We start from the raw sequence: 18,046 nt of genomic DNA on the forward strand, positions 1-18,046 counted from the left end.
AGTGAGGAAGAAAAACGTACTTTTGTCTGTGAGAAACATTCAAGTTTCGTTTTTGTGCACATCAAACAACCTGAGGCTGGGGCCATGACTGGGTAGTAGAACTCTTGTCAGGCAAGCATAAAGCCCCAGGTCCCCTTAACAACGCAGGGTTTTTGTTTTATTCTTAAGTTTTGTATATGTGGACATTTTGCCTGCGTATGTGTGCTGCATTTGTTCCTGGTGCCTGTCGAGGCCAGAAGATGATGATGGATGCCTAGAAGTGGAGTTAGAGACGTGTGAGTGCCGAGAGTCAAAATCTGGGTCCCCTGGAAGGGCAACAAGTGCCCTTAACCTCATTAACCTCATTAAAACAAACAAATAAAAACAAAACGACAAAAAAAAAGAGAGAGAGAGAGAGAAAAAAAAAAAGGGGTTAGGTATGGTGGCACATGAGTTTAATTCCAGTACTCAAGAGACGGGAAGATCTTTCTGAATCTAAGGCCAGCCTGGTCTACAAAGCGAACTTTGGGCTACCCAAGTCTGCGTAGTAAGACCCTGTCTCAAAAAGGAGAGGAAAAAGAGGAGGAGGAAGAAGAGGAGGAGAAAGAAGGCAGAGGAGAAAGAAGTTTTGAAGGAGGAAGAGAGGAGAAAGAAGAGGAGGAGGAAAGAGAAGTGGTGATGACGATGGTGATGGTGATCCAGTGAGATGGCTCAGCAGGTACAGGTGCTCGCCACCAAACCTGTTGACCTGAGTTCGATCCCTGGGACCTGCCGACTACAAGTACAGAACTGACTCCTCCAAGTGTCCTCTGACTGCCACACAGTGTGGTAAATTAATATATGTATTTTTAAAAGGTATGGTGAAATAGTTCATCTGGCAAAATGCTTGCTGTGCAAACATGAGACCCGAGTTTGATTTCCAGAACCCAGGTTTTAAAAAAGTCAGGCTTGGCGGTATGGATCTGTAACCTGGAGTCAGGCTGGCCCCTGCAGCTCCCTGGCCAGGCAGCCAGCCTAGTGGACAGACCCTGAGTCCCAATGAAAGACCATTTGTGACTGAGCCATTTTCCATGCTCATTTCATTTGCACATGCAACTTCATCCATGTGTCTTCCGGGTCTGATAGGGCCACTGTCAGTGCAATTTCTGTGGAGCGTCACAGAGCTGGGTAGCGGTGGTGATATCCTACCTTGCAGAAGGGGGTCAAGCAGAAGAGATTGCTTGCATCGGCCTCACCTACTCAAGAAGAGGTCGTGCTGGGACGGCGATTCAAGGCCTTGTTTTGTTTGTTCATTTGTTGGTGCTGGGGACTGAATCCGGATCTCAGGCATGGGAGCCCCTGACTGCCGAGCTACACTCCTGATGCTCAAAATCAAGTTGTTTCTGTTCAAAAATATGTTATTTATGCATGTGTGCTTGTGTGTGTTCTTCTGTGTCTGTGTGTATGTATACATGTGGACGCTTCATGCTCTCACTCAGCATCTGCTCTGCCTCTGACTGCTCACCCGGCTCAGAGCACTTTTAAAAAGATTTATTTGCGTGTCTGTGTTTTGTGTGTGTGTGTGTGTGTGTTTATGTGAGTGAATTGTGTGTATGTGTGCATATGTCTATGAGTGTATATGCTTGTGTGTTTGTGTGAATGAACATGTGTGTATGCGTGTATCTATGAGTGTGTATGTGTGTGTTCTGCCTGCATGTACCATCTGTGCACTGAACACATGTAGTGCCTGAGGAGGCCAAAAGAAGGCATCAAATCCCCTGGAACTGGCAGGTGAGCTGCCATTTGGGAGCTGGAAAATGAACTTGGATACTCTGAAGGAGGATGCTAACCACTGAACCATCAGTACAGCACTGAGATTATATATATATACATATATATATACACACATATATATATACATATATGTATAAATCTACATATATATACACACCTCTGCTTGACCAGGAACTTGCGGTGTAGACCAAGCTTGCCTCAGACTCAGAGCTCTACCTGCCCCTGGCTCCCAAGAGCAGGTTTAACAGAAAATGCATGCTGTCCTTAGGTCACGTTTACATTTTCTCTTATTTGTCCCACAGACTAAGTTAAAACTTGGATTTCCTCTCTGGGCTATTATGGATGCTTCTGGTTGGCCCTGGGGTCACAGAGGTAAACATTCAGGGGCTGTAGAGCTGACTCAGCAGGTCAGAGCACTTGCTGCTCCTGCAGACCATTCAAGTTCAGTTCCCAACACCCACATAGGGCAGCTCACAACCGCCTGTAACTCCCATGTACAAATACACACTCACTCACACACACACGTACTCCCTGCTGCACATTCACACTTCCATCGCTATTTTAGACCCGGCTCACTCTTCATTTTTGTTTTGCCAGTGCTGGAATGAAGCCCAGGGCTTTGCACACGCCAGGTTGAGCGCCAGCCCTCCTCACCAGGTTTTACTTACTTGTTCATTTGTTTTAAGGTCTTCTGAGACAGTGTCCTTCAGTGTGGCCCCGGCTGATTCCTGATTCCCTGCTCAGCCTCCGGGTGCTGGGCTGACTAGCCTGTGTCACTGCATCTGGCTGTGCCTACTGTACCTAAACGTTCAGAAGGACTGTCTCACACCCGCACCACACACGGAACATCACCACCGCTGAACAAAGCAGGACACTCTATTTATAGTTCCTGCCAGTCCGATTTCTGCTAACAAGGGCATGCTGGCGTATGAACCCGTTTTCAGGGTGCCGTTTTGTATACACAGTCACTGCACTGCATGCATGTGTGTATATATGAACGTGTGTATATGCTGGGCACACAGAGATCCGAGGAGGACGGACACTGCTGTCCTGCTCCGTCACTCTCTGCCTTCTTCTGACAGGGTCTCTCACTGAACCCGGAGCTAGGCTGGCCCCAGCGAGCCCCAGCCATCCTCTGGTCTCAGCAGCCACAGCCCTATGGTTATGGACCAAGCTTTTCACGTGGGTGCTGCCAGCTGAGCTCAGGGCCTCACGCTTGCACTGCACGGGCTCCTACCCACTGAGCCCTCTCTCTGGCCCGAAGGATTTGTGCTTGGACACAGGTCCAAGAAAGAAGACAGCACTCTCCCCACAGGACAGCCTTTCGAACAAAGGACGCACGTTTGGAAGTGGGCATGCGTGCCCACTTTCTCCTCCAGCTTCTCCAGAAAACTCAAGTCTGTAGCAGGGCCTGGGCGGATGCATTCTTCATCCTTTCAAATGAAAAGAAGACATCTCAGCCCCACCCCATGGCATACGCTGGCGAATTCAGAGTCTAAGTGCTTTCACCAGCAGCAAAACACACACACATACACACACAAACAAATGCACATACAAACACTCTCTCTCACACATACATCACTCACACATATACACACTCTCACACACACACACATTTGGAGACATCCCATTCTGTAGCCTAGGCTGCCTTTGAACTTACTGTGTAGCCCAGGCTGGCCTCAAACCCATGGCAATCTGTGTGAGGTGCAGGGCCTTTCGAACCCCGGCAGCACTCACCCAGCTGTGGCAGACACCCAGGGAACGAGCCAGGCCGTGGGGTTCTCACCAGAATAGAGATGATCCCTCTGTGCCTCTCTTCTACCAAGTCGCAGATGATCTTGTTGTTGAAGTACTGGACGGGCTCCCACTAAAACGACAAGCCAGAAGCGTTCTCCCAGCATGCACAGCATGTGGCTTATAACTGCCTGTAACTCTGGCTCCAGTCGAACCTGCCCCTTTTCTGGCCTCTGCTAGGACCTGTACTGACATGCCCATACACACACACACACACACACACACACACACACACACACACACACATCTTAAAAGAAAGTCTTTTTTTTTTTTTTTTTTAAATGATGCTTTGGGGGGCTGGTGAGGTGGCTCAGCAGGCCAAGGTTTTGCCACACAAGCCTCACACCCTGAGTGTGGTCCCTGGAACTCATGCAAAGGTAGAGGAGAGAGCTAGCTCTGAAGTTGTCCTTTGTGACCGGCCCACCAACACCCACATCATGCAAACACACGCAAAATGCTGAAAATTTAAAATCCTTAAATGATACTGTCTAAATATCCCAAGCATTTTCCTAGGGAAGAACTAAAACCCTTCAACTCAAGAAATATCCAGTGAGGTAACATTGCCCAAATGAATGAGGAGGGCCGGGGTGGAGCTGGGGGGTAGAGTGTGTCACCAGTGTGTTCCTGGGTCAAAGCCCTGCACCCTCCCCCATCCCTCCCAGCCCTTCTCCCCGCAGCCCAGCTTACAGGCCCTACGCTCACCTCGATGCCTTCGGATTCGTACTCAGCCTGCTCGGCCTTCAGCGTCCTCTCTATCAGCAGCTGCTGCAGTTTCTCGTTGCAGTAATTTATACAGAACTGTTCAAAACTAGAGACACAGGGGATCTCGATCACACAAAACATGCAGACAGATCAGGTACAGCCAGACCACTTGTTTGTGAGCCCGAGGCTCTTATCTGCAGAGCAGTCCACTGATAAACGGGGAGGATCATGTGGAAACAGGCTCGGTTATTTACGGTTCTACTTCCGGGGCAGTGTGAGAGCGGCTAGGGACACAGCCCATGGGCAGAGCGCTTGCCTGGAACAGCGTGTGAATGGAGGGCTGTGGATCTAGAGACAGGGACACCAAGTCCAGGCTCCTTAGCCACAACGTAGACTCTGACTAAAACCAAGAGGCTAGCACAGCAGGCAGGCGGCGCCAACTCACCCGTTTTTGTCAAAGACTTCAAAGCCGTAGATGTCCAACAACCCAATCACAGTCTTTTGGGTGAAGTCCTAGAAAAATGCATGCCTTAGCTGCTAGTGCTGTGACTCTCCCTAAGCTTCTTTGTTTTTTAAACACTTATTTAATGTGTCTCTGTGCATCCGCCACCTGTTTGCAGGTGCCTGCGGCAGCCAGCAGAGGACATTGGATCCCCTGGAGCTGACGTTACAGGCAGCTCGGGGCTGCCCAACACGGCTGCTGGGAACCAAACATGGGTCCTCTGCAAGTGCTTTTAACCACCGAGCCAGCTTCCTTTTTTAAAGCATTTATTTATTTATTATATATACCATGTCCTGCCTGCATACTAGAAGAGGTCACCAGATCTCACTAGGGATAGTTGTGAGCCACTACGTGGTTGCTGGGAATTGAACTCAGGACCTCTGGAAGAGCGGCTAGAGCCATTTCTCCAGCCACCCCCTCACTTCACCCCCTCCCCAGCCATCTGTCTAGCCCTCACCCAAAGTCTCTTGTGTTGAAACTTAATCCTCACAGCGAGGCTTTAAGAGAAGAAAACTAATTTTGACTATGGAGTTTGGTGGAGGGGACTTTGGGAGGCCATCATCGGGATAAGAACATCGGAGCAGGGACCCTATGACCCTATGCTCCTGATGTCCTAAAAGAGAGAGACCAGAGGAGACGCATAGAGGATGCTCCTTCTTCTCTCTTGGCACGGGATGCTCTATTCCTCATCATCATCTGTTAGAGTAACAGAAAACGGACAGGTTGAGCCAGGCTTGTTTTGCGATACCCGTTGCTGACCCTAATTGGGGCGCAGCTATAAAGCGCATGGCTCCTGTCTCTTTCCTCAAGGCTGGCTTACGGGGTAACCTTTGGGGCCTGCTAGCCTGCTCCTCCTGTTGGCTCCTCAGCTGGACCTGCCTGTGGCTTCCCTAGGCGATCAACGCCTTGCCTTCTGACTCACTTCCCCGGACTTTGGGAAGCACTGCCAAGACGACCGGTGTGCACAAAGGCACCAGAAGACCCAAAAAGACATAACCCCCACCCACGAGGAGCTTACAGTTCGTCCCCACAGCCGCCCCACGTCGACTATGAGGACCGTAAGACATTACCGCGTTAGTGAGAACCAGACGCCCAGCATGTGTTGACTCACCTTGTTAACTAAGGAAGAATTGATTTTATTGACCAACCAAGTAAATGTCCGTCCGTAAACAGCCTTTGCCATGGCATCTCTGGCATAAACAGAGAGTTCTCCTGTCAGTGGGCATATCACCTGGAAAGAAGGGTAAGGTGGGTCATTACAGACAGAACTAGCCCCGCCCTCGGTTTTTACACTTAGTCTTTGAGGGTAACTAAGCCAAGGATACAAGTTAGGAGACCAGGACCCAGATGCACAGTCCTGGTTGTTTGTGGGCTCAGCTTGGGGCAGAGACGGGCGTTCTGAGGAAACATTCAAAGGTTCACACAAAGGAAAGCCATCGCGCAGACTGAGAGTGGCAGGTCCGAGAGGAGAAACATGAGGGTGAGGCGGATGATGGGGAGGGTGCTTGACTCAGGGCTCTGAGGGCCAAAGGATGAAGAACAGGGAAAGGTATGCCAGCAGTGGGAGCAGCCTGCGCAAAAACCCCGTGAGGAAGGATGCAGTAAGTTCAAGGCAAGAGCTGGGGTGGAGAGGGATGGGGGGAAAGGGTGGGGATGGGAGAAAGGGATGGAGATGGGGTAAAGGGTAGGGAGCAAGAGGTGGGGATGGGGTAAGGCATGGGGGGAAAGGGGTGGGGATGGGGTAAGGGATGGGGAGTAAGGGGTGGGGTTAGAGGGTGGAGATGGGGTTAGGGGTGCAGGAGAGGCATAAGGGATGAGAGGTGATGATTAATGGGGATGGAGGAATGAGGGTACAGGTGTAGGGAGGTAAGGCTGGGACCCCAGCAGGAGCTGAGCCCCTCAGGGCCTGGTGGGGGGGTCACAGGGTTTGCTCTCCGGGAGGACAGCTGAGTGCTGCCATCTGAGGCAGGTGGCCATGGCAGGGGCCTCACATCTCCCCGGTGCCAGCTTTACCTCCTCTGTTTTGGCTTCAATCTTTCTGTGGGTGAGAGCTTCCAGAAGAACTGCTGGGCAGAGCCCCAGGAGCTGCACGAACGAATTCCGTTGTCACTCAGTGACCATAGGGAGCCCACGGACTCTCCAGGTCCAGCACCACCCACCTTCCATCCCTGCTGTTCTTTAGGGCAGAAGGGGCCTCATTGGAACAGCTACGGTGGTATACTCCTGTAATCCCGGCACCCGGGAGCCCGAGACAGACAGACAGACAGACAGACAGACAGACAGACACAAGTTCACCGATCACAGCTCCCTCTAACATTCCTAACCAGCACCAGTGAAAGAAAAGTGCCAGCCATCTGTGCTTCTGGGGTTCCCTGCTCCACCCACTGTGTTCTACTGAAAAGCAAGGTCACCTTGGCAATCCACTTGATTTCGTGGGTGTCTGGCACGCTGGCACAGCCTTGTTTGTCCTCCTTGAAACAAATGTTGCCCAGGTGCAGGACGCTGGCGATAATCCCAAAGAGGTTCTAGAGATGTGGGTAGGGGGCAGCGACAGAGAGGTCAGCAGCAACTCCCTGACAAATGGCATAAAGTGTCTCCTCCAGCAAGCCCCATTGCGGTTCACAGGGCCCTGTCCCTAGAAATGGGCCCTGGTAACGTCAATGCTAATTATCTTAAGGAGGAGAGGTGGTGGAGGGGAGCCGCTTTCAGCCTCCAGCACAAAATGTAAATGTGTAAACATTGTATAAAAAGCAGTTTATAAACAGGCAGTGATGGTGCACACCTTTCATCCCAGCACTCAGGAGGCAGAGGCAGGAGGATCTTTCAAGAGTTTGAGGCCAGCCTGGTCTACAGGGCTAGTTCCATGACAGCCAAGGCTACGCAGAGAAACCCTGTGTTGAAAAACAACTATAACAACAAAAGCAGTTTATGAAACAAACTTCCAGCTAGCCAGGGTGGCATATGCCTGTAACCCCAGCACTTGGGAGGCTGAGGCAGGAGGATCATTAGTTCCAAAACAGCCTGGGCTACATAGTGAGGGCCTGTCTCAAAACCAACAAACTCTACAGGCAAGCCATTTAATTTTCTAATTGCACAGTCTCAAGTATTATTATTTTATAAAACTACATCTTGGTCCTTGAAAGACGAACAGGTTTACAATCAAAATGGGGAAAGAAAAAGAGAGAGAGAGAGACAAAATTCTAGTTAATGTTTACCCACGATGCAGTTCATTTCAAAACTGAAGAGTAAATAAAGAGTGAACGAGCAAGCCCAATGGATCTAAACCAAGACTGGACTTAACCTGGGGGCAGGGCCATATCACCTCTCTGCATACAACCCTGGAGAAACTGAGGCTGACAGGAAAGAGTAAATAGAAAATAGTAAATGCCCATTTACTATTTGACTAGGCTTTGAATGATCTTTTAGGGCTGTTAGCTACAATACTTGAGCCATGTTTATACCAAATAGTCTTCATTATTTAACTCAAAGTGCTCACATGACAAGAGGCCCTGTATTTTACCCTAAGCATGTTCACATGTATGTGTGTTCGCACACACGTGCAGGCACATGCTTGTGTTTATGTGCACGAAACAGAGGACGATCCAGGTCACAGGCATCATGACCTCCTTTATCTCACTGGCCTGGAATGTACTGGGTAAGTCAGGCTGGCCAGCGAGCCCAGGGACCCACTTACACTGCGCCATCCCCCAGCCCAATCCAGGATGTTCACTGTTTATCAGTTCCACCGGCCCTGATGTGTGCCTTTATTTTCTGAGTCCAGTGGTCCTACAGTGTCCAAACCCCAAGAAAACACGGTGACTCCCCCCACAGGCAGAACCCCAGGGCTTTTACCTCAAGGTCAGCCGCAGTAAAACCAATGACAGAAAAGGCACTGGACACAGTTTTCCAGTCATTCTTGTCGTTGATGGGTGTCTCTCTGGCACAGTGACCCTGTGACACAATTGGATCAGGTAGTGACATTTTAAGGACAGTGGAGCATTCACACACCTGTTCCTAGCCCAACGTGGTTTTCTAACAATGCAGAACCTACTTCTGTAATGTCAGGAACTACAGACAAGAAGGTTTTAATCTACCTAACAGAGATCAGTTCAATTTTTTTTTTTTTTTTTTTTGAGACAGGGTTTTTCTGTGTAGCCTTGACTGTCCTGGAACTCACTCTGTAGACCAGGCTGGCCTCAAACCCAGAGATCTGCTGCCCCTGACTCCCCAGTACTGGGATTAAAGGCATGCGTCACCAACGTCCAGCCTTATTTTCTATTTTATTTGGTATTTTATCTTTAAAATTCCCTGTCCCAAGAAACCTTCAAAGCTAGTGAACTGTACTTTCAGGACCTGTTTTAAAGCACTTTCCCTTTTTCAGTTTTGCTAAATAATTGGAAGGCGTTTGTCTAATTTCTTGTTGAAGGAAAGAAATTGCAGTGTTTATATTTGGATGACAGCCTTGATGAACTTGGGGATATTTTCCAACCCCCCTCACTGCGGGGCTAGACTGGAGGCCCTGCTGAAGGAGAGGGGGTGCACTGTACAGACTGGCAGGCAAGATGCAATGGTGGGGGACCGGGCTTCTCAGCCAATCCCGAGTGTTGCCTTTTAAATAAGTAACGGACCCACTGATGTCACACGCATGCATTTACTTATCGTGTGTGAATGTGTATGTGTGTGGGCACACATATGCCAGGGCACATGAGCAGAGGTCGGAGACAACCCGCAGGCATCGGTTCTGCCCCTCTGCCGTGTGGAAGATACATGTCAGGGGAAATCAACCCTGGCCATCAGGCTTCGAGCCAAGCAATTTAACCCCTCAAGCCAAGTTCATGGCCCAACACTGTCCCATTTTAAAGAGAAAACAGTACAGACATTTAAAAAATTATTTTGTATTTGGGGTATACAGTATTCCCAGTTTGCTGGCTACCTGAGGACTTATCATCTTGAGACATTTCTGTATTATACACAGCGTCCACCAGACAGTCAGCCAGAATAAGACTCACACTTTTGGAAAACAGAGTTCCAGGACTGTGAGTTCTGTGTCCTCACAGTCAACCAGAAATATTCAGGCAGGTTGTGTCTCACTGGGCATGTGCAGACATCTCTTGTTAATGCTCTGAACAATCCAGCACAACAGCTGTTTACTTACTGTGTGTGTGTGTGCACGTGGTTCCAAGCCTGCACACGGAGGCCAGAGTCCACCATTGGGTATCTTTCCTGATCGCCCTCCACCTTATAATTTTGAGGCCGAGTCTCTCACTGACCCCGGAGCTCACTGATTTGGTTAGACTGGCTGGGAGTGAGCCTCAAGGGTTCCCTCTCTTATCTCCACCTCCTCACTTCTGATGTGGATGGGAGGGATTCAGACTCAGCTCCTCAGGCTTGTGTGGCAAGCACTGTACTGACTGTGTCATCTTCACAGCCCCATAGCATCCTGGTATTATACTGCACGTGGTCTCACAGAGGACCTGGAGACAACTTAGCACATGCGGAAGGATGTGTAGGTCACGTGCAAAACACTTTGCTGTTTTATATAACGGACTTGAGCGTCCTTGGCTGTTCCCATCCCATCTGAGAGGGGTCCTGGAATGGGTTCCCGTGGAAGCTGAGCAGCTGTTCCTTCCCATAGGACATCTGCTCCTGCCCCCGGAGGAAAACCGTGTGCAGATCTGTCCCTCTGGGGCACACGCTTGGCTTAGAGCAGTGCAAGCTGCAAAATAAAGCTGAATGATTCCCCAGTGCTGTAGGCATCAGGGAACGGACTCAAAACAAAACAAAACACTGGCAAACTGCTAGAACTGTTTGCAAAGCCACTGGGGCATACAGGTCAGAATGAAGCAGTAGGGCCAGGAAAAAAAAAAAAAAAACTACAAGAATAAAGGTGTGTGTGTGTGTGTCCAATAGAGAGATGTGGTTATCAAAGGCAAGAGAAGATATTTGTTGAAATGACCAAGGGCTCCGTCATTTCACTCCTGTACCAATCAGCCCTTCCTGATTATGTACCAAAGATGACACAGACATGTGGCCATGCTGGGAGAACCAGGTCCTTACAAAACAAAACAAAACAAAACAAAACAAAACAAAACAAAACAAACCCTATCTGTCGCCCTGCTCCAAGAACCAGCTGCAGGGTTATCCAGTGCAGGGTCTTTGAGCCTTTGCATTTGGTTTTAAAGTTATTCCTGCTCTTTTCCTAAGGGCTGTATGCCCTCATTTTTTTGTGACATTTGCTTTATAAAGCCTTGTTCTCTCGCCTGTGTTCTACAGTAATGACCTCAGGTGACCTCAAAGCCAGGCCCAATGAGAAGGAAAGGAAAAAAAAAAAAGCTTCGGGAAAAGAAAGGTGCTAGCGGAATCAAATGCCTCACACGGCCTGGCCACCTTAGGACCCTGGCACAGGTGGCCTGAGCTGTTTCATTTCGCATCTGAGCTCTCAAAGTGGAGGCTTTGAGGGGAGTTGGAGAGGGTTCTTCTCAGTTGGCCAATGGGGTCAGAGAGGGACAGCAATGCCTGTGACACCTGCACCAGCGACTAACCCTCACCTTGGCTGCGTACAAAACCAAGGGACGTGTGTGTAGCACTGGCACTTGTGCCTCCCTAGCAGGTACTCTACCACAGGGCTGCACGCTCATGACATCCGGTTGCTTTACTGAGGTGAGATAGCTGTCCGTCATGAGGGAAGATGGGTTAGCCTGCTTGTGACAAGTGTCATTCAGGGTACGATCTGAAAAGCAAACGCGCCCAACCCCCTCCTCCCAAAGACCACCAAAGCCAGGCACGGCCCTTCCAACCTGTGAGAGGTACTTGTACAGCTGGGGGTCTTGCTCGAGCCCCAGGGAAGCAAGGCGCCCCGCTTCCCCACCGGCTAGCAGCTGGTAGAAGATGTGGAAATTCCGCTCGCCGTGGTTTTGATGGACGACTCGGGATTTTTCGATCAAGTAACTGATGATATGCCCACCTACAGGAATGCCCTTCAAACAAACAAACAAACAAACAAACAAACAAACAAAATGCAGGGTGGTGGCTATGACAAGCCCCATCCCGCTGAGGACCTGATAGACAACAGTGGTTTAGCTTAGGGTGTGTGTATGTGTGTGTGTGTGTGTGTTTGTGTGGAGGGAAAACAGAATTTTAGTAGTCCAGACTGGCTTCAGCTTTCCTGTGTAGTCCAGGCTAGCCCCAAACTTATGCTTTTCCTGCCTCATCTCCCAAGCACTACAATTACAGGAATGGACCACATCCAACTCAGCAGCTTTACAATTTCAATGAATAACAATCCCTCAGGATCAATGACTGATGTTTCCTTGGCTCTGGTTTTGCCAACTCCAAGGCCAGGAAGGTGTTTCCTCTCCTTGTTTTACTGTTTAATGTTTCAGACTAAGGTCTGTTGGTATAATGTTCTTGTGGAATGTATATAATTTACCCTTGTTCATTCAAATGCTGATTTCTCTACCCCACTATCTGGTTTCAATCTGGACATTGCATTGCAATGCTTATTCTAAGCTTCATCTGTCTCAAGTTTGTGTAAACATGCCACCATTTGTTCTCTAAATTATCAATAAAAACAACCAGCCACAAAGCTGAGCAATGGAGAGGATAGGGTGGGACATCCTGGTCCTGAGGGAGGAGAAGGAAGCGAGGGGTAGGAGCGGAGAATCCGGAGGAGAGGTCTTGGAACCATGTGGAGAGATGGACCGGACCTAAGATATGACTAAAGCAAGTATAATGGGTGAAATCTGAATGGTAGGAAACTATGTGGGCTTGGAGGTTTAGGATGGAGTAACTATTGCCCAGCATTGTGCTCTAAGTTAATTAAATAAATCCCAGTCTATGTGTGGTGATTTGGGTATACAGTTAGTTTAGGACTAACTGCTGTTTAACAAAAAGATAAATCAATAATAAATATTAATAATCCATGACAAAGGTCCCTCATGCTAATTTAAAAATAACGTAAAAATATATTTACAAGCATGCACACATGTGTACCAAAGCACATATGAGGAGATCAGGGGACAACTTTCAGGATTTGATTCCTTCCTTTCACCGTGTGGGTTCTGGGATCAAAACTTTGTCGTCAGGTTTGAGTATTGTGTTGTAGTGTTTGTACATATCAAAGCTTCTTGCCGACCTGTACTATTTAGCTTTTGTGTATGGTGTGAGGTAAGGGTCAACGGTCTTCTAAATTCATGATAACACTCAATGTCAGCAAGAGCATCATTCATTGGAACGATGACCTCATCCCTACTGAATCTAGTGCTGATTTTCAGAAGATTCAAGCCTGGAGAGACAGCACAGTTTTTGAAGGGAGTTCACATCCCAGCAGCACATCAGGCAGCTCACAGCCTCCTGTAACTCCACCGCCAGGGGACCAGAAACCCTCTTCTGGCCTCTGTGGCCACCCACACCCACATAGCACATACTCACAAAAACACAGATTTCTTTTCAAAAATCAAATATTTTAGTCACACATACACACATACACACACACACACACACACACACATATATATAGTTGTGTATGTGGGGGGGCACGTGTACCTCAGTTTGGGTGTGGATGTCACAGGACCAACCACTCGCAGTTGTCATGCGGGTCCCGGGGATTGAACCCAGGCCATCAGGTGTGGTGACACATGACTTTACCATCTCCCCAGCCCTACCTCAGCCTCGTACTAATTTAAAGGAGTTACCATAGCGCTACAGTTTTACCTCTGGATGGACAAGAATTACCTCTGGCAAAGCCGGGTGTGGGTGGACACACGGATGGCTAGGAACCCACACGCGTGGCCGCTGGGGTTCACGGTGAACCCGTTGGGAAGCGGCCATCGCACCGGTGTGACAGGCTCCCGTGTAGCGAGGCTGTTGTCACGTGACCCAGAGAACAGCCCAGTGCTGTGGCACACAAGCTCAGCCCGCAGGAGGCTGAGGCAGGAGGATAGCCATGGATTTGAGGCCAGCCTGGGCTTTGGAGTAAATTCTAGGCTATTCTGCATTGCAGTGTGTGGCATTAACACTGTGTATTATATATATACATGTATTTTATTTTTCCCGGCATTCCTCAGTTAACATGATACATTTGAGGAGCCTACTTGCTGTAGGCAAACCTGTCCACTTAAAAAAATACTTTGTGTGTGTACGCATGTATGTGTGCATGTATGTGTGTGCTCGCGCTCCTGCCACAGCCCTTGTTTGGAGGTCAGAGGACAACTTTCAGGAGTGAGTTCTCTCCCGCCGTGAGGGTCTCAGTGATCAAACTCAGGTCCTCAGACTTTGCAGCAGGCCCCGTTACCCACTGAGCCGCCTCGCCACCCCCGTTCACTTTGGGTTATATGTAAATGGAGACTGTGAAAATAGTGTCCCTGCCCGCTGTGTCCTTCCGAGTCTGCGTGCATGCCATCGGCCCCTCGCAGGCCAGCTTCGGGGAGGCCCAGAGCCAGGCTGACGTCACTGCCCATCTGAAACCTCAGAGAGCTGCTGCGCCCCGTCTGTCGCTTTGCCACTCGGAACATATGTCTGTAGGGAGACTGTGGTCGCACGCAACAGACACACTTTGATTCTGTATGTAGCACCACTCGTTCATTCATTCATCCATCCACCCTTCATTCATTCACGTGCCGCTATATGGCTCCCTTCACGCTACGATGGATGGTGTTTTGATTGAGGTATTTCCTGCCCCACCCTATTTGAGGAGGTCCTGGGTTCCCTCACGCAGGCCACACCCCCGCACAATGTGCCGTTTATTTGTCACTCGTTTTCAAGCCTTATGAAAAATGGTAGCCAGTCCATCTCCAGCGCCTCCCCGCGTGATGCTGAGCTGTGGTGCCTCTGTGTCACCTCACTGTGTGAACACACCCCGAGTTAGCCGTGAGTGGACAGGGAGCCCTCTCAGGCTGGCTGCTGTACCCAGTCTCCTGCCTTGGTGAGCAGGGCTGCTGGTGAACCTGCTTACACGTCTGTGGGATACCTCCGTGAGTGGAACGCTGCTCCTCCCTCACACTATAGCCCAGGCTGGCTCCAGTCTATGGAGGTCCTCCTGCCTCAGCCTCCTGCGGGCTGGGGTTGTGTGCCACAGCACTGGGCTGTTCTCTGGATCACGTGACAACAGCCTCACTACACGGGAGCCTGTCACAGGTGCGATGGCCGCTTTCTAACGGGTTCACCGTGAACCCCCGCAGCCACGTGTATGAGTTCCTAGCCATCCGTGTCCACCCACACCCGTCTTTGCCAGAGGTAATTCATCAACAGGTGGAACTATGGTAGCTCACGGGGGCTGAGGTGGGGTTGGGAGATGGCTCTGAGGTAAAGGGCTTGCTCTACAGTGGGAGGGCCTGGGCTGGGACCCTCAGTCTGTGTCCTCGGCATTCTCAAAGCGAGGTGAGAAGCAGAGCTGCCAAGAAGCTCACAGAGTAGCTGGCCTGTCATACACAGTGGTGAAACGACAGGCCTTGTCTCAAACAAGGCAGAAGGTGAGGACACCTGAAATTGTCCTCTGAGCTCCACACGGGTGCTATGCTATAGGCTTCTGAGTGCATCTGCATCTCCATGCACACGCGCGCGCGCACGTGCACACACACACACACACACACACACACACACACACACACGCACTTCAAAAATTTATCCTGACCCTGCATTTCCCCCACTGTTTGGCTCAATAACGCCTTTCTCCTGAAGGTTGTCTTGGTGAGGGGTCCCTGGAGCCTGCACAGGAATTCTAGCATACCTGAAAGTCAAACTGGATGTCCATGTATTTCCCAAATCTGCTGGAGTTGTCGTTCCGGACTGTTTTGGCATTTCCGAAAGCCTTCGAATACAAATGTCACACAGTGTCACTTTGGCTCACTGCGCTGGGCAGGCCCCTGCCCCCAAACAACATGATCGTTATGAAAATGGAAGACAGGAGGAGGAGCTAGAGAGGGAAAGCACACTTCTGAAAGAGTAATTAAGCACAGAGGATCTAATTCTAATGCCACATTGAGACATGGTAAAAGCAGTGGGGGAATCCCCCTACAATTTCTGAAGAGATCTCTTGTAAAGGACCCAGGAGAGTATCTGACTCTCTGCCTCCACAGGTGTGGCTGGCAGCCTGTCACCCCGTTCCTTCTCACACCCAAGGGCCAGCCGCAAGCCTCGTTGGCCTGAGCGTCTCTTGCATACAGGGCAGCCACCCAGGGCACAGTGACTCGTTCCGAGTCAGCCAGCAAACTGTCTCGGTAAAAACGACAGATGGTTTCAGCTTGAGGAAAATGCAAGTCACGTGTGTTTCAGAGCTTACTAATCCCATGAGCTCTTGTCACTCATCCCGCTGGACCCCCAAGACCTCTGGAGAGTCCAGTCCTCTGAGCAGACACATCCCCTCAGCTGGGAAGATGGGCTGTGGGTCCAAGGCCTTTGTGGAGCCTTGCTGGATTCCATTCAAGCCTGCCAGCCTCCATGCATGATTGCGTCCCTTGCTGTCAACAATGCCTATGAACTCCCTCTCCTCAGCAGCCCCGTGCTATTCTTTTACTGCTGTCCCGGGCAGAGGAGGGCTTTTTCTCTGGGGGCTTCCTGGAAGTCCCCTCAGGAGGTCCTCGAGCCCACTCACCTCCAGGACCGGGATGGAGAGCAGCAGCCTGTCTCGGGCTATTTGGAGTGACTCTGTCATGGGGCAGGTCACTGCGAAGTACTGGAGGATCTTCTTGGAGGCCTCTGTCTTCCCAGCCCCGCTCTCCCCGGAGATGAGGATGAAGTGGTTGTTGAGCTCTGAGCACATCATGCGATAGGCATTGTCGGCGATGGCGTAGCTGGAGAAGTGCGAGGAGGCACACCCTTCTTAATGCTGCTCGCTCGCCCTGCCTCTAAGAGCTGCTGGGCAGAACCCCCGCCTCCAGGGAGCTGAGGCTAGCCTGTGCCACCTTGAGAAACCCCTCTGCCAGGATCACCCAAGTGACCCGGTACAGAGTGCGTGAGATGACAAACCCCAGTGACACCAAGGCTAATGGCAAAATCTACCCACGTGGTACTTGGTGGTGACTGCGTGCTGGACAGTCTCTGGGATCACCTGAGAGATGGGCCTGCCTCGGGCACTGTTCTCTGCCTGCCATCTTGGGCTGTGTAACTAGAGGTGGAGAAGTGGGCAGCAGTGTGCCCTCTGCTTCCTGACTGTGAATGCGGTGTGACCAGCGCCTCGGGTTCTGCCTCCTTAACTTCCCCGCCACTGTCAGGCCCTTTCTTCTGTAAGCTGCGATTGTCAGGGCGCTTTATTGAAGCAACAGAAAGTAACTAAGACAACCTAATTAATTGGATTCCAGAGATTGAATCAAGGCTTCCTGCATGTCTACCACCAAGCTGTAATCCGGCCTCACCTATCTATCTATCTATCTATCTATCTATCTATCTATCTATCTATCTATCTATCTATCTATCTATCTTTCTAACTATCTGGCTTTTCAAGACAGCATTTCTCTGTGTAGCCCTGGCTGTGCTATAACTGCTCTGTAGCCCAGGCTGGCCTCAAGATCCCCTGCCTCTTCCTCCGGAGCGCTGGGATTAAAGGTGTGTGCCATCCATTTACATTTCTTTTGAGAAGTAAGTCAGATTTGAAGTCACATCCTGTGAGACACTGTATTAACTGTAGGTAGAAACAGCACCTTGTCTAAATGTTAAATAGCTCCGTAAATATGAGAAAATACTGTTTTCTCAACAGCTGGGATGCAGGGGGACAAACACAAAAGTTAGAGACCCTGACACCCTCAGCACAAGAGGTGACGCTACCATGAGCAGCTTATCCCCAGGATCAGAAACCAAACTCAAAGCTCAGCTGAGAGCCGGTGAGGGTGAGCTCAGGGCTCCGTGGTAGGGCCATTGTTGATAGTGCTGAAGACCCATTAAGGGGAATGGCTTAGCCTCCAAGACAAGTGAGGGGAGAACAGACCCGTAAATCCCCAGCAGAGGGAAGCAGACAGCTCAGCAAAGCAATGCGCAGACGAGGAAAGAAATTGCTCAGGGGTCCTTAGCCGCAGTGACACGTGGGCACCAGTAGGTGACACCACAGCAGCCACATCCCAGAGAGGGTGACTCTTTAGCCTCACACATTTCTGAGCCCTCCTCTCGTCCATTTAGGCTGGGAGGCAAAAATGGCCTGCAAACATTTTGTACTGCTTTGACATGCAAAAACCTAAGGAAGTCCATTAAGGAGGTGTGAGGATGGTGGATGGGTGGATGGATGGACGGATGCACAAACAGATGGATAGCCAGGAGGACATGAAGAAGGAAGAGAGAAGGATAAAATATAGAATAAGGAAAAAGAAA

The 18,046-nt window shown here is 50.0% G+C and overlaps 1 protein-coding gene across 1 annotated transcript in view; it reads right to left on the minus strand.

Annotated features, from left to right (window-relative positions):
* Positions 1–18,046, minus strand: part of Myo1h (myosin IH) — a 60,895-nt gene that overhangs the window by 17,833 nt on the left and 25,016 nt on the right. The window contains exons 4-14 of the mRNA XM_021634706.2: positions 16,341–16,539; positions 15,477–15,557; positions 11,548–11,727; positions 8,603–8,701; positions 7,162–7,275; positions 6,764–6,835; positions 5,862–5,981; positions 4,694–4,761; positions 4,249–4,354; positions 3,539–3,619; positions 3,094–3,185 (exon numbers count right to left, since the gene is read on the minus strand). Coding sequence (XP_021490381.2) covers positions 3,094–3,185; positions 3,539–3,619; positions 4,249–4,354; positions 4,694–4,761; positions 5,862–5,981; positions 6,764–6,835; positions 7,162–7,275; positions 8,603–8,701; positions 11,548–11,727; positions 15,477–15,557; positions 16,341–16,539 — 1,212 coding nt within the window. The remainder of the gene's footprint in view (positions 1–3,093; positions 3,186–3,538; positions 3,620–4,248; positions 4,355–4,693; positions 4,762–5,861; positions 5,982–6,763; positions 6,836–7,161; positions 7,276–8,602; positions 8,702–11,547; positions 11,728–15,476; positions 15,558–16,340; positions 16,540–18,046) is intronic.

Source organism: Meriones unguiculatus, chromosome 4, assembly GCF_030254825.1.
Source record: "Meriones unguiculatus strain TT.TT164.6M chromosome 4, Bangor_MerUng_6.1, whole genome shotgun sequence".
In the NCBI taxonomy this organism is placed as follows: Eukaryota; Metazoa; Chordata; class Mammalia; order Rodentia; family Muridae; genus Meriones; species Meriones unguiculatus.